At 40.3% G+C, this 21,035-nt stretch overlaps 1 protein-coding gene across 3 annotated transcripts in view; it reads left to right on the top strand.

The window, feature by feature from the left end:
- The window catches only part of COL15A1 (collagen type XV alpha 1 chain), a 150,456-nt gene that overhangs the window by 81,628 nt on the left and 47,793 nt on the right, over nt 1-21,035 (top strand). For 2 of the 3 annotated variants that reach the window (XM_074575712.1, XM_074575711.1), the window contains 6 exons: nt 3,662-3,724; nt 6,762-6,797; nt 7,328-7,480; nt 11,092-11,160; nt 16,542-16,577; nt 20,686-20,748. In XM_074575712.1, the coding sequence (XP_074431813.1) occupies nt 3,662-3,724; nt 6,762-6,797; nt 7,328-7,480; nt 11,092-11,160; nt 16,542-16,577; nt 20,686-20,748 (420 nt within the window). The remainder of the gene's footprint in view (nt 1-3,661; nt 3,725-6,761; nt 6,798-7,327; nt 7,481-11,091; nt 11,161-16,541; nt 16,578-20,685; nt 20,749-21,035) is intronic. The other variant, XM_074575713.1, reaches the window with a different exon arrangement.

Here is a 21,035-nt window from a genome sequence, read left to right on the forward strand (position 1 = left end):
ACAGTGCTCATGCAGCAGCATGGAGCTCAGAGCCTGCCAGCCACAAAACCAACAAGGCTGGCCCGCACTCAACTTCATGCTGCTACAACAACACTGACAACCTGCACAGGTTAATTTAATGCATTCCTGACGTATCCTGCAAGGAAAAGCCTTAAACATGCCTGGAACTCCAGTGGTTTCTGTCTCATTAAACACGTCTAAGCTGTAGGGCCTCGGTGTGCTTCTATGTTTTGGATTGCTGGCCTTGTCATAACCTGATAGCATAAAAGCGTAGGTCTGAAATACTTTTCCACCTACATCCTTCTATAGCATGGTTTCCTTCGAAGAAAATCCCAATTACTGGGAAGGAAAGAAGTATCTTGTCTAGAGGATGTAGGGAGCAGGACAAAAGGATGTACTGAGAGCACACTTGCCCCACTAGTTGTTAGGAAACTTGGCATTAACAACTCGAGGGCTATGACAGCAGGAACACATTTTTCATTCTTTCCTATTCTTAATTACTCTAATTAAGGAATTAAGGCCTGAAGGGCCCATGGTTTAGTTGAAAAGAGCTATAGGTGGACTGTCAGCAGCTCTCCAGTGTCCTGCACAGTGGCCACACTCTTGCGTGCCTTCCCCATGCTCTGCTTATCCTGCTGTACCCGTCCTGTCAGTCCTTCCTGGATATTTTCTGCATTGATTGCAAAAGAGAAAAATTTTGACAGCCCAGTCTTTTTCAAACTCCTTTACAATACGCCAGACCCTCCCTCCTTGGCAATGAAAGGAGATGAGGAGCTCATCCACAAACACGGACCAGACCAGGATTGGATAGGATGCTGTCTTTATCACAGTACTTGACTTCAGGACAGAGCTTTCGTACTTGCTTTATTTATTTGTTTCTTTATTGTCAGGTTATTATTTCCCTGAAATCATTAGATTGTGAAATTTAATATTTCTGACAAACACATTTTCATGTTTGTGGGTTTGTTTGTAAACAAAAAGGCTAGAAACTTGTTATTTCAGTTAAGAGCTGAGATTCTCACCTCACTGCGGGGAGGATATCCAATGTTGCTAGACTTGCGATAATATTTCAAGACTACAGTATTTTTGGAGAGTAATAAAAAACTTGCTGAAGTGGGGTTTTTTTTAGATGTGCCGTAAATATTTCCCACTAAGTACTGTGAATACTTCAGACTAAGAGAACGGCAACTGCTAAAGACCATGGCACTGCAATGGTCTAAGCATGTGCTTCATTGTAACTTTTGTCTTACTTTAAGCATGAAGAGAAGTCCTTCTAGAATATAACCAGGAAAAAGGCATAGCTTTATGACATAAATGCAGTGCCTGGCCAGTCTTTCATTGCTTTCAATTAATTAATTACCTTACTTTGTATTTTAATTGTTTGGAGGTAAGCTATTTGTAGTCATATCTACTCACTGAATGACTGACTTAAACCTGAAAAAAAAAAAAATCACATCATCTGGGAGATAGGAAAGTATCAAGTGTTCTAAAAAGTCCTGCAGAGACCTGTCATGAAAATACCTATTTTGGCAGCATTTCTCAGAACCACAGTATCTTCAGGACCACAAAATCCTCAGAGAATAATTGGAGGTCTTCCAGTCCTCTAATTCAGACCAGTGTTGCTTCCCAGTGCTCATATATTTAAAATTGATAATAATTTTTCAGTAAAATGGAGATGCTTAGCATCTTAAGGCTTACTATTAGAAGCAGTCTGCTTTTTGTTCAGGCATATTTTCCCATAAAAGAGGATGTTCTTTATATTTAGATAAATAAAATATTTAATGATTCATCTTCTGTTTTAAAGATGAATGTGCTCCCTGTTGTGCAATCTAAGATTTCAGAGGCTACTTGTAGCTAGTCATTTTTCTGATACAACAGAAATCTTTGTTGTCCACTTTCAGGATAATTCCTAGGAAACATATCAGTTAAAGAAGTAGAAGTTAAATGTTAACCAGACTGCCAAAGTACGTTTTCAGAAGAATCAGACAATGACAACTCTGCAGGCTGCTGAAGGCAAACTCCAGCTATTAACAGCACAGACCCATGCATTACCCCACTTTCAGGTGATCTAAGAAACTGTAGCCCTGCTCTCCAACGATGTGCACACATTTGCACACTCTGGATAAATGAAGCGAGATCTACTCACAGCAGAAGTTTTTGGATAGGAATCATCATTCAGTTACACAACACATTGAAAGAGTTGTGTAATTAAAGGTCTTCGGTTGTGAATCCTAGCCAGAAGGCTAGCCAATTGCTTCAAGTTGGGTGGAGGCTTAATTCCTTGCTCAATGAAGAACTTTGTGATGTAACATCTCTTGGAAATGTTTGGGCAAAAGCTGCCTGTTGTAACGGGAAATACTGCTTCGCTAACTGCTCCACATTGAATCTGATACTGATGTGATATTGATCTGATTAAATACATATTTTCTAAATGCTACATGAAGTTAAATTGCCTCATGGCATTGTGTAAGGATATTTTCTATGGTTCTTTTTTAAAAATAGCTCACAAATCCATGACACCCTGAAGTGAATAACAAATCTCCAAGCGTTGCTTGCTAGCTACATAAGAAAGGCTATTCAAAGGCTGTAAAGGAAATAAGCAATTTTAGAGTGATGAAACTTAAAATTGCTAAGCAGAATAAGGGAAATAGTCGCTCAAATTTAGAACAATTACTGTTGTTAGCCCAACCTCTTTTCTAATCCTCTTCTGTCTACGTAATCATGGCAAAATACAATAAGAAAATGTTTGAAACATACTGAAAATATTTCTGATCTTTTTAATATTAAAAAGAATTGATTAGTTATTCTATCACACACATCCAAAGGGCAAAAATAGGGGGAAAAAGTAAGGAGAGCAGGGAAAATGGGGCCTTTGTGACCATTCTGCAAACACCAGAGAAAAACAATGTTTTCTGTCTCCTTCTGCAAGCATTTATATCCTTTCCCAAAACATATGAATAAATAAACTGATAAAAGATTCTCAGAAGCCAGAATGCACACCTGTAAATTTAATTAAAGGCTTTCACAGACCAATTTTAAAACCATAGGGTATGCAAATATGTGCGCAACTGTTCCCTCTCTTGCATGTGTAGTTGCTGTGGGCTGGATTTCAATACCTGTACTGATTGATTGGTTGACCCTCTAGCCAGTTTTTTCCAGCCTGGCTGCTCACGCAAATGCATGCTAAATCATGGATACAACACAGGAGACTGGCAAAATTGAAGTGAGGCATCACACAGAAAACCTTGGCCACTTTCTGACTTTGTCAATATCAAGGTATTCTCAGCTAGCTCTCATCTGGCACTGAGGTTGTCAAGAGTTGCATGTGGATTTCAACCCCATCACAACTGTAGTAGTGTTGTCAAAACCTGCTTGGATAGCACCATTATTTTGCAAGCTAACATTATATTTACATTACGTTGGTTTATATTATTGATAGAGTTTTCTATTAAAATGTATTTAAATACTGTTTTGTTACCAAGCCAAACTCTCAGAAGATAAGAAATACAAATGTTGGAACTTAATGGTGTTAGGTGCTACCTGGTGCTACACATTTGTCTTTCATAATTCTGTTTCATCAGTTGGTCCAAAATACTTACATGCACATGTTAGGAAGAGGGCTCTCAAGTGGCGTCTGCTTTAGATTTACTATCATCTACAGGGTCCTCAAGGTCCTCCTGGTCTTGATGGAGTGGTTGGCTCACCAGGACAGAAGGGAGAAAAGGTAAGTTATACATCTGTTTTGCTCCTACTTCAGTGGAAAATCTTTGTCAGTTTTAGGCTGTAAAAATCATTAATGGTTGTCCCTGCAACACAGTGTTGGCTGGCTTCAATATTTTTTTAATTGAATCCACGTGCTAATGGCTTAGTAGAACACATCTCAAAAGGCATATTCAGGACTGGACTTACACATCAAGTTTTGTACGCTTCTGCAGCAGTCCGTATTTGTCTTAACTGCTGGCTACTGCACTGTGCTGCCCGCAACTACAATATACCACCCCCACATTTGTGGCAATTCCACCCTTCACTCACCACTCAATGAGACATTTCAGCATCCTAACCTGGCAGCGAAGTTTTCTGTTGACTTGCTGCACTGGTTGGCTTCATGTATGATCATATGAGCACTATGTCCAGCAAAAGGGGCGGAGTTGGGAACATGTAAATGAAAGCAAGAAATCATAGCATCCAGCAGATAGATTTTCTTGTCTTGCTACAGAACCAAAAGCTACATATTGCAAAATTGCTACTCTTTTTAAGTTTCCCCAAATTACTGCACCCATTTGTTTTGCATCCCACTTCAAGAGATGGTGCAGCAGAGAGCTATGCACATGGCCAGGGGCCTCGAGTGTGTGACCGATGAGGAGAGGTTGAAGGAGCTCAAAGCATTTAATCTGTCAAAAAGGAGACAAAGGCATGGCCAACAGATCTAAAGATATAATTATAACCTTTTAATAAGGGCTAGTGAATCTGCATTAGAAATACTGAATACATTTTTTTTGCACCCCGCTTCAAGAAGGATGTGGAGAAGACAGAGACAAATACTACAGGAAAATTTCATCCTCCAGTGAGCTTCTACACAAGTTCTGCACAAGAACTTGAAAGTAGATTCCCAAGTATACATTGATGATTAGGGGACTAGAACACCTCTCTTATGAAGAAAGGCTGAGGGACTTGGGTCTTTTCAGTCTGGAAAAAAGACGACTGAGGGGGGATCTCATCAATGCTATTAAATACTTGAAGGGTGGGTGTCAGGAGGATGGGGCCAGGCTCTTTTCAGTGATGCCCAGTGAGAGGACAAGGGGTCACGGGCAGAGACTTGAGCACAGGAAGTTCCACCTAAACATGAGGAGGAAGTTCTTTACTTTGAGGGTGTCAGAGCACTGGAAGAGGCTGCCCAGGGAGGTGGTGGAGCCTCCTTGTCTGGAGACCCTCAAAACCCGCCTGGACGTGTTCCTGTGCAAGCTGCTCTAGTTGAACGTGCTTTGGCAGGGGGGTTGGACTAGCTGATCTCCAGAGGTCCCTTCCAACCCCTGCCATTCTGTGATTCTGGGATTGAAAGCTCACATACTGTAAGGGAAATTAAAAGGCAAGTCCTAAATGGCCAGAATATTGATATTTAACTATTTATTTATTAGATCACAATATTATTTTTTTAAATCTCCTCCTCCTCCTCAGGATCTGAGTTGTAATTTCAAAAGCCTGAGTTTGGTAAAACTGCAGCACACGTGGGCACTAGCAGCTGTCCAGAAAATGCAGTATGTATGTTACAAAGCTGGCATCTGAAATTTGTGTCCATTGTAATCAGTGGTATGTGTTTTACATAAAGGAGTCTAAGAATAGAAAGAAGTCCAGCTGAATTAAACTGAACCTGAATAGCATATTATAGGAAGAGATCGCTATGGAAAGGGAAGTAATAGGAAGGAAAATTACATTTTCAAAACGGGCTTAATCCTCAAAAAAAAAGGACAAAACTCAAATGCTTTGTCCCACTGAGCCCGTTTCCTGCATTGTGTACATTTGACAAAAGTTTAATTAGAAATGAAACACTACATATTTGCACCTGCTGAATACAATCCCCAGCATCTTGGGATAATAGGATTTTTTTTCCGTTTCTACTCTTCATTTTTTTTTAAAACCTTGATTTAATTGCAATATCTATTTTTAATCATTGTTCCTGATTAATCCAGAGAAGATTACAGAGAGAAACTTCAGGATGCACTGAATGTAAAGTCAATTTATTCTTTGGAGTGAAATTTGATGTGTTTTTTTGCCATTACTTTGGGAAGAAAATACTGTTGTCATTTTACTCCTGGTGCTTACTCATTTTTTTCAGACCTTATTCAAGCAATATTTCTGTTGAATGACTAAGGACAGGAGCTCGCCAATATAGCAATTAATTCTGATTCAGTGCAATTTGGAAAAGAAGTATTTGCATGCTGTGACTTTCTGTCTATTCTATGAACTAGAAGTGGAAAAAATAGTATCTAAGTGAAGTGTATAAAATCAAATCAAATACCTTGATTGCTACAGAGGAGCCTTAAAATCATACTACTCATCATATCCCTTGTTTTGAACGGTGCCCTAGACAACTTGTGTGGGATCAGTTTCCACTTCTGTTATATACCATGAGAGTTTTGACATTTAAGTTCAGAATCATGAGGATGTGATAGTACATGTAGTGATAGGACGAGGGGTAATGGTTTCAAACTAGAAGGTAGATTAAGATTAGATATCAGGAAGAAATTTTTTACTATGAGGGTAGTGAGGCACTGCAACAGGCTGTCCAGAGGAGTTATTGAGGCCCCATCCCTGGAGGTGTTCAAGGCCAGGCTGGATGGGGCTTTGAGCAACCTGATCTAGTGGGAGGCGTCCCTGCCCATAGCAGGGGGGTTGGAACTGGGTGATCTTTGAGGTCCCTTCCAACTCTAACGATTCTATGATTCTAGGTGGCCTGCAATGCTTGATTCTGTATGCTCCAGACCTTTAAAATCTGCAGCAATAATTGAAATACAAGATTGCATCCTGTCTGCATACCAGACCAGAGCTATTAATTTGTTATTGTAACTCCTGAATTACAGATTGTTTGAATGTTTTCTTTTTAACTAAGAGGTCTAATGTTTCATGTAAAGGACATTATGACATCAAATTAAAAAACACAGAAATCTGTGGGGTTTTTAATTAAGCAAAAATATCATAAATGTGGTTTTGTTGCCTGTCTAATGCTCTTACTGTAAGTAATTAGGATTGGTTTTCTTTTACAGGGTGATCAAGGTCTTCCTGGTTCTGTTGGTCCAAAGGTAAAAAAAAGAAGAAAAAAGACAGTGTCTTTATAGCATAACAGTATCACGCAAATACTGTGGGCTGAGAAGTCTAAAAAAGGGCTGAGAAGTCTAAAAGATCATTATTGTGAAACCTAATGAAGTTGTCAGTCTTGGCTTCTTAGTTGTCCAAAGTACTTCTCTAAGAAGTGTAGCCAGGAGGTTGAGGGAGGTGATTCTTCCCTCTACTCAGCTCTCATGAGACCCCATCTGGACTACTGCATCCAGCTCTGGGGCCTCCAGCATAAGAAAGACTTGGGCCTGCTTGAGTGGGTCCAGAGGAGGGCCATGAAGATGATCAGAGGATGCCCCCTCCCTGGAAGTGTTCAAGGCCATGTTGGATAGGGCTTTGAGCAACATGATCTACAGGAAGATGTCCCTGCCCATGGCAGGGGGGCTGGAACTAAATGATCTTTAAGCTCCCTTCTAACGCAAGCCATTCTATGATTCTGCTTACTTGCATCTAGTATGCATGTTCAGTATACCAACAGACTGATTTTTTATTTTAGGGTGATACTGGAGTTACTGGATCAATAGGCCCCAAAGGACAAGCTGGTGCTGTTGGGTCTCCTGGGAAACCTGGACCACCAGGACGTCCTGGGCCCCCTGGGCCCCCTGGACCCCCTGGACCCCCAGGACTAAGCTACAGTTTGGGGTTTGAGGTATTTTGCTATTACGGGGTTTGTTGTAGCTATGGATCTACTTCCTTCAGAGGAGGGACAGTGTAATCACCGGTATATTTCACAGCTATTTAAGGCTGAATTGGTGACAGATAGGGTAATTTGCTCTAGACTGAAGTTTGCCTAGGAGTAGCCTACAATTCCTTTTACATTTGACCATGTAATTGGCCACACTTAGGCCACAGAAGTAATGGATTTCTTTGGGCACTTTTCATGGAACTATTCAGTACTAACAGTGTTCAGGTGGTATTTTTGATGCTTATATCATTGCTAATATAAAGTACTCAAATACTGTACTACAAGAGAAAACTTCTTTAGCCCTTTTTTATGTAAATAATTTAGAGCAATTATTTAAATACACATAGAGACATGACAGCATTCATTAAAATCAAACTGCAGGTCCCCCTTAAGCTATGACTTTTCCCATGCTGTCATTTTTGAGGCCACGAGTTTAGTTTTGGCATGTCACTTATGTAACATGTAAATACAGTGACAGGTCTTGGACATTTCTGACCTCATGGTCTGTTCTACTCTGAAGAAAAATGTTCCGTTTTTAAAAAAATGCAGATGATTCTCTTTCTACTTCCGAAAATAATACCTTCACCACTTTAAAATATGAGATCTGGCCAGCTCAAGCTGAGTTTTACATGTTATTTGAAAAACGCTCATTTAGATGGAGCAGAAAGTGGCTTCACAGTACAGAAAACATAAGCGTTCGAGGTTCAGGTTCAAGAACTAGAGCTGCTGCGTGAAGAGAGGCAGACAAATTGCCTGCATCAATATTCACATATGAGTCTTCCCTTTTTTTCTTTTTCAATGCATTTTTCATTTCTAATTTAGCTGTTTGGCTCAGGAAAGTCTTTCCATAATTTTTGTTTTTCTCACCTGGGACATTTTGCACAGAAACTGAGGGCAGTTTCATCAGAGAAGTAAGCAAGGTTTGACCAAAACTACTGAAAATCTGTAGAACTGCGGCAGTAAAGTGGTGGTGTTTAAAAGATACCAGTTTACTCATGCATGTTTCTCCTACTGTCTAAACTACACCTTCTGTATTTTTCTTTTCTTTACTCGAGACACTTTGGGTACTCCAAGTACAGAGCTGACCACTAATGCTTGTTTAGAGACATATTGTAATTTCTGATGTCTGACTGAATAATATTGCACTACATACACTACTGGTTCATAATCTCTCTGATGTCAGTGGATTTCAACGGATGAAAAAATCTCTCCAGGAGTTCACAAGCTCTTAATTGCCAGCACTGCAATTGCTAGCAAGGAACAGCATAAAGCCTAAGCATACAAACACTCCATTGCATTAACTTCGGCTGGTACAGAGTCTCCCATGAAGAATTATGTATTTGTCTCAGAATGAGAACTATTGGCAAGCCTCATCTTCATCTTAGGCCTGGTCTGAGTTTTAGCCCAGGATGATGGCTTCTCTGACTTACATTCATATTCTGCGACCCTTGAGGATCCAGTGTTAAGAGGTCCTCCACTCTTCCCCATTCACACTATTTGAGTAGAAGCCTATGTTGCCTCATTATGCCACAAAGAGTTGCCCTGCAGGTAGGTACTTAGGACCAAACTCTGGTATCTAAGTCTCAGAGGAGCAAAGCTAGCAGATGAGCAGCAGAGAGTGAAAACTGGAAGTCCCCATTTTTATGCACACAAACACAAGAGTATCTCAGCTCTAACTGCAGCACCAATATCTTGACTGGCTTAATTTTGAACTTCATCTAGTCCAAACAGATTTGTCATGATTGTCATTTCCCTGAGAGGAATACTACTGTTAACAGGCTTGCTCGTTGTAGCTGATCTTTTGGATGCCCACCCCTGCCATCTGTTAAAGCAGCACCATGGTCTGCCAGTTCGTTAGGGCAACACTACCTTTTGGTTGGCAGTCTGTTTATTGCTGTAAGACTGTTTCTGCAAAACATTCCTGTTAGCACTTGTTAGCATCTGTGACCAGCTATGTGCGAAAACCAAATGGCATGGGGTTTGCTGGCACTTACGCTTGCCAAAAGAACAGTTTGAGCTGCAGAAGGTACCTGGTAAACCCACAAAACACATGCAGATGTCAAAAGCGATGGTGTGTTATATAAAGCAGGCTTCAAGCACTCTCTTAAAGGGAAAAATATATTGGCACAGTGGAGGCAAAGGAAAGAAGGAGAAACACGGCTTGTGGTTTACCCTAAGAAGCAAGTGTTTGGTTAAGCAGGCCAAACAGAATATCAGCAGATTTTCTGCTGATATTTGATACAATGATAGCTGATGGAAGAGCAAAATGAAAGTCTGAATAACATTCAGTCTCAGGTGAAGTTATATGAAAGGACATGAACCAACCTGATGACTCAGTGACTCACACCTTGGTCCCCAAGGTGTGATCTGATTCCAGCTGCGCACTCCTTCTGCTTCTCTTGTTCTTGCTCTCGTGGAGTCACAGTTGGAATGTCGCAATCAGAACAACAAGAGCTGGAGGGACGTTGCTGCATTCTGTGTAGTCTTCTTTCAAACCCCTAGAAAATCTCCACAGGAAATACAGATGCTGCTCTCAAGGTCTTCCACTTCACAGAGATCTTTCTGAAGTCAGCAGAAGGCCATGACAGTGGTCCTCATAGGTCCTCATGTCCTATGAGGAAAGACTCAGGGAACTGAGCTTGCTTAGACTGGAGAGGGCTTAAGCATTTTAGCAGCGTTCTGATACCTAAAAGGAGGTTATTGAGAAGACACATGGCCAGGATCTTTACAGTGGTGCACAGAATGATGACCAACAACAATCATAAATTGAAACAGGGGAGGTGTTCACTTGATATAACTAAAATATTCTTCACATTGACCACAGCCAAGTGTTGGAACAGGTGCTTGGAGTGGCTGCAGAACCTCCATCTCTGGAGGGTTCAAGGCCTGAGAGGACAAATCTCTGAGCAACCTGATTTGAATTCAGTGTTGACACTGCTTTCAACAGGAGGTTGGTCTAGGTAGCCTCTGAGATCCTTCCCAACATAATTAATTCTACAATTTTGTGATAGAACATTTTTTCTGCTCAATTTCATTTCAGTAAGCTGTATTTTAGGCGTGAGTTCAACAGTCAACTGTGAGAATTAGGAAGGATCGTTATTTTTGAATAATGATTGCTGCTCTTAACAAATTACCTCCAAGTTCTCCCTGCCTTAAATCAGTTATGTAACCCTTACCAGGTGTTACAGTATTTCAGTAGCCAGGTGGCAGATAAATGCTAAACAGATAAATGCTGCTACAGCATGTTCAAATGTAGCACATACTTAAAACTGTGGTGCTGTCTTACTTCTACCTGATGTGATCCAGCCTGAAGCGCTGGAGAAATGGTGTCAAATTGGCAAGACCTTAAAGTCCAGAGTTTCTGTAAGGAAGATCAACATGCCCTTATTGCATTTGAGTGGAGGCTATCTCCAGAACATCATGCATTGGTCAAGAAAAGCTTAATGAGAAAAGATACAAATATTTGTGTTCAGTATCTTTCTGGGTTTTTTTTCCAGGACTCTAGAAAACAGAGCGGGGGGGGGGGGGAAGAGAGAGAAATTCTTAAATTCTGTAGCAATTTTCTCTTCCGTTAGGACATGGAAGGATCAGGTAGCGCTGGCCTGTTAAGTGAATTCAGAATTCCAGGATCAAGAGGGCCAAAGGTAAGTGGATGTTTTGGAGGAGGGGAATGGTGGTTTTTGTTGTTTTGTGGTTGGTTTTTTTTTTTTCAAAAACAAGTGTGTCTTCCTCTCTGCTTTTCAGAAACACATAGCCCTAGCCACCTATAGATTTGGAGTCACTGAACTGCACTGGATTCATTTGCTCTAGAATGACATTACAATAACTGTGTTCTCCAAAGAATCTGAATGGTATTTCTCTGATACCTGGTTAGATGATGATTTTTAGATTCTGCTCTGGTATTTTTTTGAGAGATTAAAGGATGAAATAGGGGAGTTTCTATTATCTAGCTCTCTATTTCTTGTTTTACCCTAACAGATGCCCTTCTTGCATATGAAGGTGGATTCTATATAGTAGTGAAACTGAAATGTTATAGTTTGACAATCAAATGTGCATAATCTGAAATACCACTTAAACTAAAAAAGTGTTCCCAGTAGTGCGGAAGCAATGTCCTAGAAGAAGGGATGTTTTTCCCTCCATCACCGTGTCTCAGGAGACTTTTGCTAATGTAGGCTGCTCTAAAACACCAAGTAGAGAATATGGGTATACAATGCATCAGTACTTACCAGATCATTTGGATTTATCTTTATTCTTAGAAATAACATCAAAACTGCAACCTACGATGCCTTCCCCAAAGCAGACAATTATCCAGTATTCCTCCTCCCAGAGCTGCTTGCATTGTTCTTATTTGGTCTTCAGAAGTCCTGCCCTTGTGCTCACTCCAAAAGAAACATTCAAACTTTCAAAGCATTGCTTTGAAAGAATGAGCCGTGTTGCCTAAGTTTGGAGAAAGTGCTCATCATGATGACCTTGGGTTACGGTAGATGCCAGATTGAACACTAGGCAACAGTGCACTATCACTGCAAATAAGTCAGACCCTGTACTGGAATACATCTGAAAGACCATTGCCAACAGATATAGAGTTGTTATCATTATAGCCCTTTATTCAAGGTAGTGAGGCTGCATTGAAACATGGAATCCATTTTTTTTGTACACCACTTCAAGAAGGATGTGGAGAAGACAGAGACAGTCCAGCAGAGAGCTGTACAGATGGCATGGGGCCTTGAATACATGGCCAGTGAGGAGAGGCTGAAGGAGCTCAAATAGTTTAGTCTGGCAAAAAGGAGACAAAGGCACAATCTAGTGGCTGCTTACAAGTCTTTGAGGGACAATTGCAAATATGATGAAGCCAAACGGTTCCTCGTAGTGCCAGATGATGCAACAAGGGACAGTGGTCACAATTTTCACCTCGAGACGTTCAGGCTAAACCTTAGGAGAAAGCTGTTCACTAGGAGGTTAGTGCAGAACTGGGGCAATTTGTCCAGGGTCTGTGGAAGCTCTGTTCTTTAAAGTTTTCAAGACTTTGCCGCACAGAGCCGTGACAGTTCTACTTCAAGGGCGTGACTGCATTAGATGGCCTCCAGAGGCCCGTACAGCCCTGGTTTTATGACTCCATGAATCATCAGAAATGAACTGGAGACAAGAGTGAGTCTGAGAAGCTTTTTACTCTGCTGATTTGAAGTACTAGTAATTGTGAGTCACTGAAGTTATAGCTGACTCAGTTTACTATCTGAGAGACCTTTGCCTAGATACTAAAAAGGTGGCTCAAAAATGCAGTCACAAAAATAAGAATAGAATTCGTTCGCTGAAACAAGCTAGTGTCCAAAATGAGATGTCCAAAGCCAGTTCCAAATTGCCTATTCTGACCTGCCTAAATGACAGCCTTGCTCTCCATTTTGGTCGTATAATGGGCATTGTTTCCAAGTCACTCAGCTACAAATACTGAAAAAATGTTTTATTGTAGCTGAACAAAATCCCAAAATTTTGTTTCCTGTTACTGCTTAGTCACTCCACAAAGTTTGAGTCAGTGAAGAAGGCACATAGGAACTTTCCAGTAATCATGAAAATAATTATACATCCTTCTGGTACTGCATGAAAGCATTATGAGCCACTTACACCCTATGACACCTCCAGAGGTTCCTGATTGTGTTTAGGTGAAAATAGACTGCTTCTAAGAGGGCTGTAACTCAAAACAGCTGCTAGGAAATAAATTATATTTATTTGCATTATATTTGTATCTGATGAATTTTTAATTAATCTTTTATGAGAAAGTAGTGGTTATGTTTTGAAGCGGAAGTATCGAATTTATTTTGTCTGTAGGCTCAGCTATCATTTTCAGGATTTCTATTCTTTTTCTTGCACAGATCAGTGTAAAGTTTCGGTGGTGTTTGGTTTATTGGTTCCTTGTCTTCATATTTTAGATGAAGACGATTCAATCGCTTTGTGAATTCTTTTTTTTCCACTCAACTTTCTAAAATGATCAGTAATGAAATGTTGTTCATTTAACCATCAGAGGGTCATAATTGTACTTTATAACTGATATCACCATATGGAGACAAGAGGAATTTGCATCACCAAATCTTTGTTTCAAGCTACTTTTAAACTCAGCAAGACAATGCCACATTGCCTCTAAAATGGTTACATATCTTAATTTTAGCCAAGGGAGCAAATTCAAAACATTTTAAGCAATTGAAAGCAACCCCTTGCAACAAATGCGCCTGGACAACTTTATTTCTAATATTTTCTAAAAAAACATATAATACGCAGTGTCAAGATTAAAGTTGTCTTTGTAAGAAAAAAAATCTTTAGATCTTTGCATGATAATATAGAGCAGGGCAGTATTTATTAGAACAACAAATCTAAATCATTTTATAAATCACTTCTGATGCTACTGATCTCCAGCATTGTTTTTGTAACAGTTGTGGTTATGAATTATGTTTTTTTCTGAGAAAAATTTGTTATGAAATGCTACGTGGATTTACCAGTAAATTCAGCGTAATATTGTAGGGTTCTGCAGGAAGACATGGACAGCATGGGCCATCAGGACCAAAGGTAGCCTATGTAACAAAAAACACATGAAAGCTAACCTATTTTGCTTTGGCATATGTTTTTTATTTCTATATTCCCAGCATTTGCCTTAACAAAACAGCTTTTGTTTAACTTTCATACGCTGACTAAGTATGGGAAAAATTTTGTTCCCATTTACACTGGGTATCCACCCAGAATGTGTATTAATAGCATTATTTCACATCCACACCAGAACAGTGAGTGAATACCAGATGGGCCATTACATTCCAAGGCACTTGGTGTAACATTGCCTTTTTGTTTAGGACATTTGGCAGTTTCTCTTTGTCACTCACTTATACATCAGTCTGGTTTCGAAGAGGTTACATGTATGCTGTTGAAAGAGAAAGCATCAGGAAGAGGCCTTCTGGCACGATCCCAGAAAGTGACAGAAAAACACTTTGGAAGGTGCCGGGGGGAGGATGTCATGACTACTTTGCCTTGGTTTTGATTTGAACTCAGTAGTGACTGAATTCTTCCTCTTTGGTACTGCTATTGGTCAGGTAACCCATGAGGATAAAACTGAGAGAGAACCAGAAGAAAAAACGGCAGATTCTCAGAATGAGGCCTTAGACAGGAAGAAGCTTTTTCTATTCCTGTGTAAAGCTCAAGTACCACTCAGGTTAATAGTACAGCATGACAACACCCGTTCAGCACCTTAAATACGTAGTTAAAGAAATTCGAAGTCTTCATGGCCTTGGGAAATGACAGCAACATTGAGGAAGTAGGAAGTGAAAACAACAGGTGGGGTCCCCCACCCTCTTCCTAAAATTTACACCTGAACACACACAGCACAGGTCACTGGCTACCCAGAAAGCACATTGCCAGCAATAACTGCATGCATCTGTTTCTTACAACAACAGCAATCAAAGATCTGGCCAGTCACCTGTGTCTAGAGTCTGTAGAGCTCAGTTTATAGGGCTGAAAAAGTCTCCCCGTTGGGTACTACTTCTGTTAATGCTGGAGGACAACATTACTTATGGGTGAAAAAGTCAAGTATTTGCAGTGTGTGTTAGTGAATGATACTGCAAAGGACTGGCTAGAATAAATGTGCTGTCACATGATGCTGCTCTATGGACACGAGTGGGTGCCAAGTCTCCACGCTGAAAATACATTTTTTTGTTAAAAACTCATACTCGGACCTTAACTAGAAATTTTGTTTCTAAAATATTGTAGAAAAACTGTTTCACAAAGACTTCAGAAAAAGAGACAGCACAATTCTTAGAATTTAGGAACTGGACCGGGACTGAAAAGATAGATCTTGGCCAAGAGACTTCCACACCACCTACACTAAGCTTTTAGTTGTTTAATCTTGAGTCACTCATCCCTAAGATCATGGAGACACAGAAAGGAACATACTATTGCCTGACGTGATAAAATTGGGTACACTACGGCAAAATTAATATAAAGTGGTTACAATGCACTATCATTCGCATGGGGATTAATTTTACACACACTTTTCATGGTTTTAAATGACTTCAGTAGGCAACAGTGGCAAAATACAACAACAACAACCCACTTCCAAAAAAACAAAAGCTGATGTATCATGCAGAATTTAATGTACAGCCTTAAGTTTCATACAGCCTTAGTCCTTCAAATACCCCACACTAGTAGAGCTGTCAGAGAAGGCCTGCTGTGATCTCTCTTTCCTAGTTTTCAAAACCACGTTCAAAAACTCAGTTTTCTCTCTTTCCTAGGAAGTATGTATAGATCCAAATTCTGCTTTCACTTTTTATTATTATGAAAAACTGTTTTCATTAAAAAACAGTCTACAGTCTTCCTGCACTTATGAATATAAGCACTCCTAAAGTCTTTTAGGGCTGTCTAATAAGAGTAAAAGTAACATTTGAGGCAATGGCTGTAGCTCCTTGCTGATTTGTTGCTGTTTATATTCTCTATCTCAAATGAAATAAACTAAATCGTGTGTTCCCTGTCTGTAATGAAATCAAGGAATCATGTCTACTCAGAGGTAGAGTACTGCAGAATCAGTCCCAAAGGTGGAGCAGTGCAGCGCTCATTACATTGTTCGTGGTATGATGCAATGGCTGGGTAGATGGGAGACTAGAGTGGGGGAGGCTGAGTTAACTGTGTTGAAGGAAGATGGTGGGTCATTTGTGGAGGCACAAGGTCATTGTGGCATTGGTAGATCCGGGGAATGTTACCATGTGCTGATTTCAGACACCAAAATGAAGTTTCAGGCATGTGGCTTGGTAGATGCTCAGCAAAAATAACGTGTGGTGACGAGAAACGCTAAGATTTGGGTGGCAACTGTGAGGTTAAGCCCCTAGACGCAATTCACAAATTTATGCTGAGCATCACTTTTCCAAAAATATGCCCTATTTTTGCTAATCGTCTTACTCCATTCAGTCCCTTTGTTTGTAAGGAAAGAAACATATGTGTTTAAAATCCTTGTAATTAGTGTTAACTTTGATATTTAAGCCCTACTGTGTCTCCATTTCAGGGAGAAAGAGGCAAGATTGGTCCACCAGGTTCAAAGGTGGGAAATTCATTTAACTTGACCTAAAACCTCAGTCGTTTCTTCCTTTTTGTTTTGTTTCTTCTCTTAATATGCTCAGGGTATAATAAACATTTCTTGCTGTCAGCGTGTTAAAACCCAGGGAGGCTTCTCTGGAAAAACAGAAGCCTTTCTCAGTTGAATTGTGATTATCAGTAGCCAGAGTAACCTGTTGCTTAAGACTTCTGTTAAAATCCTCAGGTGCGTGATGCCGTAGTGTTTGGTGAGGCAATTAACATTTTCACCAGAACAAAAATGAAAACCAGCAAAGCTTATATAAAGAAAACTTAGTTCCGCATGCTCCCCCACTCCTTAATATTATGGTGTATAGCTAGCACACCAGAGCACTGCCTCCATGACTCGCATCCATGGTACAGTGGTAGATTCATGCCACGTTGCGCAGAAGCCTCAGGAGCCGCGCACAACCCCAATCCAGCGCTCAGCACAGAGGCCACTGTCGTTACCTATTTCTGTGGTAGAACCTGCCCATTGTCCTGCAGCCAGGCCCCTCCTAACACACACCTGACCTCTCGGGAGGTACGAGATTACAGAAATGGTGGCTGGAAGGATCTAGATTGGACTAGATTGGATAGATTGGACTAGATGACCTCTGAAGGTCATCTAGTCCAGTATCTCACTCAAAGTGTTATCACCAACTCTAGATGACATCATCAAGGGATTTTTCTCACTGAGCTCTAAATACCTCCAGGGAGGTTCCAAAAACTCTGAAGGTATCTTGTTCCGGTGTTTCACTATTCTCTTTGGAAAGACAGGCTCCCTAACATGCAGCCCGTACCTCCCATGCTGTAATTTGCCCTGGCTGTCTAACTCACCCCACGCACCACTGGGCAACCTAGACCTGCAGCTCTGGACCAGTGCAGTTTCTAGACACGAAACCTGCTAGTTTACCACTGGTTTACACGGTGTTAGTATTGAAATGAATGGAGCTGGAGGCCGTTCTTTCCTCTCCAGTGTTCCCTATCGTCATCCCTATCTGTTCCAATTTGGAGTCCTCTCGGAGCCCACCCCAAAGCTCCTGTTTGTATTTGTGCTGCTTTTTGCCAGACCCTGGCTGACTTGCGTGCCTTTTGCGGGCATAAGCCAGCAGACGGCGGTGTTGGGACTCAAATAAAATAAAAACATTTTAAAATAAAATAAAATAATAAAATAAATCAAAAGCTTCTCTTGCGTTCAGGACAGCGCTGAAATCAAGAGTTGCTCTAGGAAACAAGATGAAAGCAATTACGTATCGACTGTTCTGCTTGCTGAATATTTACAAGAGTATTATCACAGTCTTCTAGCAGCATCTGCTTGTTTATTTTTAAAAAACAACAATGTATCAGGACACTGCTTGCCATAAATTCCATCTGCTGTACATATTTTGAGTGTTGCCATTTCACAGAGTATTTGTCAGCATGATAATTAAAGCTGATGCATTGATGCATAGGACAGTTGTTTAACTCTTCTTTTTAATCTGTTTGAGGCTACAGATTATTTTCTTAATTATTATACATATGGGTGCTTTGTTCTGTGGTCCTTGTTCTTGTAATTATTATTGTTAATGTGATAGATATATTTCAAACACATGTATGTATTGCAAGGGGAGTAACTACAGTCCTATTTAAAAATAATCAATCTATCTCTTCAGTCCTCAGATTAAAAAAGATCTTAGTCCTTTTGCATTTGAGCCATGAGCTACATTCTTAAAATATGGAGGGAGTTAGAAATAAGGAAGTCTCCGGGTACATTATTTACTGTAAAACATTTTACATATCCTGGATATTTTCTTCCAAATTAAATTTTGTAAGGGAAATCAATAGGTTAAATTTTTCAGCATTTATAGTAGCAGGAAGTTGATCTGCAGGTACGAACGTGTCTGAAACGACAGCATTCTGCGGCAGAAATGCTGTTGGTCCAAGGTTATTTCCTCTGCCCAATTACCTTTGCCGCAGATAGACACATGTAATTTTCCACGAGCACTGAAGAGACTGAAGTCCCAAGCACATTTTTACTAGTCGTGTATGTGCCCAAATCCCAGTAGTTGCTTAGGTGCCTGAATCCTATTAGCGTTCCGAGACAACTTTTACCCTGCACTTGTCCAAAAAATGAAAATTGAGAGTGTTTCAGAAATTATACTTTATCTTAAATAAACTGAATGTTTATTCCTGAGCCACGTGCTTTGCTGATCACAGACAAACAATAGAAATAACAGTGAGAATATCCCTTCTTAATGAAGTGGACACCTTAAAATATTTTATGCTGGTGATTCTGTAGAAAGGAGTAAGAAGAGAGAGGATTTGGCATCCTACGAACCATTAATTTGAATTTCTTCTATCACACCAGAAATGCAGCAGAGAAGACCATTTGACGTCGGATGCTTTGAAACTCTGTTGTTCTTTCAGACACTCCCGTAGAGTATTAGCTAATTCTCAGTAGTTTTATTGGGTCACATCTATCCACCCCAGTATCCCGTCTCCAGCAATGTCAAAAGCATATGCAGTTTGAGCAGATGCTTAGATGCAATTTGACCTTATAAAAGAGTAAATATTACATCATAGTTCTCCTAAGCGACCTCCTAGACTCCAACAATTTGTGGCTCGGACTTTCTCAGCTAGAAATGGTGTCTGAACCACAATTAGATCTCTAGTGAACTTTATATTTCCTCTGGAACTCATGCAAACTTCTACGATTTAAAAGACAAGGTTGCTCTGTCAACTTAACTACACATCCCATCAACCTCTTCCATCTATTTTCATTTGAGGTGCATTATTTCTTCTATTAGAAGTGTGAGTCCTTCACTACTCTCTACTTTTAGAAGCTTCTACAGTATTCTTCACCCACCTCCTCATTTGTCTGTTTTCCATGCTAAAGAGTCACAGCTTACACCATCATGTCTCATATAGAAGTCATTCTGTAACTTCCATTATTCCCATTGGCCTTTTCTGAAGTTTTCTAGTTCCACTAAATCCTTTTCAAGATGGAAAATGTGAACAAACCAGTGCACAGAATTCAAGTTATGGGCACACAATAAGTATTTATACAGTGGCATAGAAATGTTCTGTGCTCTTGTTTTCCTGGCCCTTTTATAATAATTTCTTGTACTCAGTTTATCTTTATGACAGCTACTGAGCTGACCTTTTAATGAAATTCTGTATCTCTACTAGACTTTCATGGTACTATCCACTGCAAAAGCCAAAAAATATTTTCTTGAAGTAGAACAAAAAGTAAGAACCAAAATAGCCTTTCCTAAAAAAAAAAAAAAAAAAAACAAAAAAAAACCCAAAAACCCAACCCAAAGCCAAAACACTCCCCCACCAAAAAAGCAAAAAAACCAAATCAACCAACCAAACAAAAAAGAAACAAAAAACCCCCACCAACCAACCAAGCAAATGAACAAAAAAATAGCCCCACTACTAAAACAAAACAGGGCTAATTTGTCACTCAGATGAATCATCGGGCTGTTCTGTGTCATTTCCTTTGCTCTTTCATATGACACAGAGAAAAACAGATGCAGAAAATGTAGTTCACTGTTTATCTGGTGCTTTAAGAATTCAGTCTTCTTTTATCTGCTTTTTTTTCTGGGCAAACTGCATTATCATTACCGAGCGATGCTTCTGTTTTTCCCATAGAATAGAGTAACCGACCAGATTCTTAGCAGTAATAACCAGTCCTGCATTAAACTAGAGCAGGGGCTATCAAACTTTTTATTCCACATACCAACTCCCATCTACATTAAATGCCTCTTCCTCTTCCTCCAGCCTGAGAGTCACTTAACTGAAGGGTGGAAATAACCCACTAAATGTATCTTGGGGGAAAGCAACAGAAGTCACCCTTTTGCTAAGTGGAGCTGGAAGCAGTGAGGAAGAATGATTGTCACTGCACTAAAAACTCCTGCTCTGGAGAGGGAAATAATAGCAGGAGCGGAGAGAGCAGATGACTAACGAGATGACGCTGACTCCACCGAGCCCCCCACAAACCTACTCCCTAGTCCATTCAGAAGCATACTGTGGCCCTCCCAAGAGTGGTAGCCTACTGCTTGTAGGAAACCAAATACAATTTAGAGAAAGTAACAGTATGTTTGTTGTGGCAGGGAATGCCAGGTACAGACGGAAAACCAGGCTTTCCTGGCATTGCTGGACATCCTGGAGATGTGGTGAGTAGTACTATCATAATCTGTGACAACCTAACGCACACTGGTTCCCAAATCTATGTTTTAAGGATCAGCAGGAGCCCTAACAGTACTTGCTAGCAGTGTGTAGAGAGCTGGGCCTTGGTTCGTCCTACTTACCCTGGAGCAGTCACCCCAGAGACCAAGCACAGGAGCAGTGTGTGCCATTGCCCTCCTCAGGCAGAAGTGACACAGGCATCTCCAGGGGCTAGTTCCGGTTCTTCAATGCTCCTTTTGCTTTTAATTATTCAGAAATTAGCTCTGTTTTTAAT

The sequence above is a fragment of the Larus michahellis genome, chromosome 2 (genome assembly GCF_964199755.1).
Source record: "Larus michahellis chromosome 2, bLarMic1.1, whole genome shotgun sequence".
In the NCBI taxonomy this organism is placed as follows: Eukaryota; Metazoa; Chordata; class Aves; order Charadriiformes; family Laridae; genus Larus; species Larus michahellis.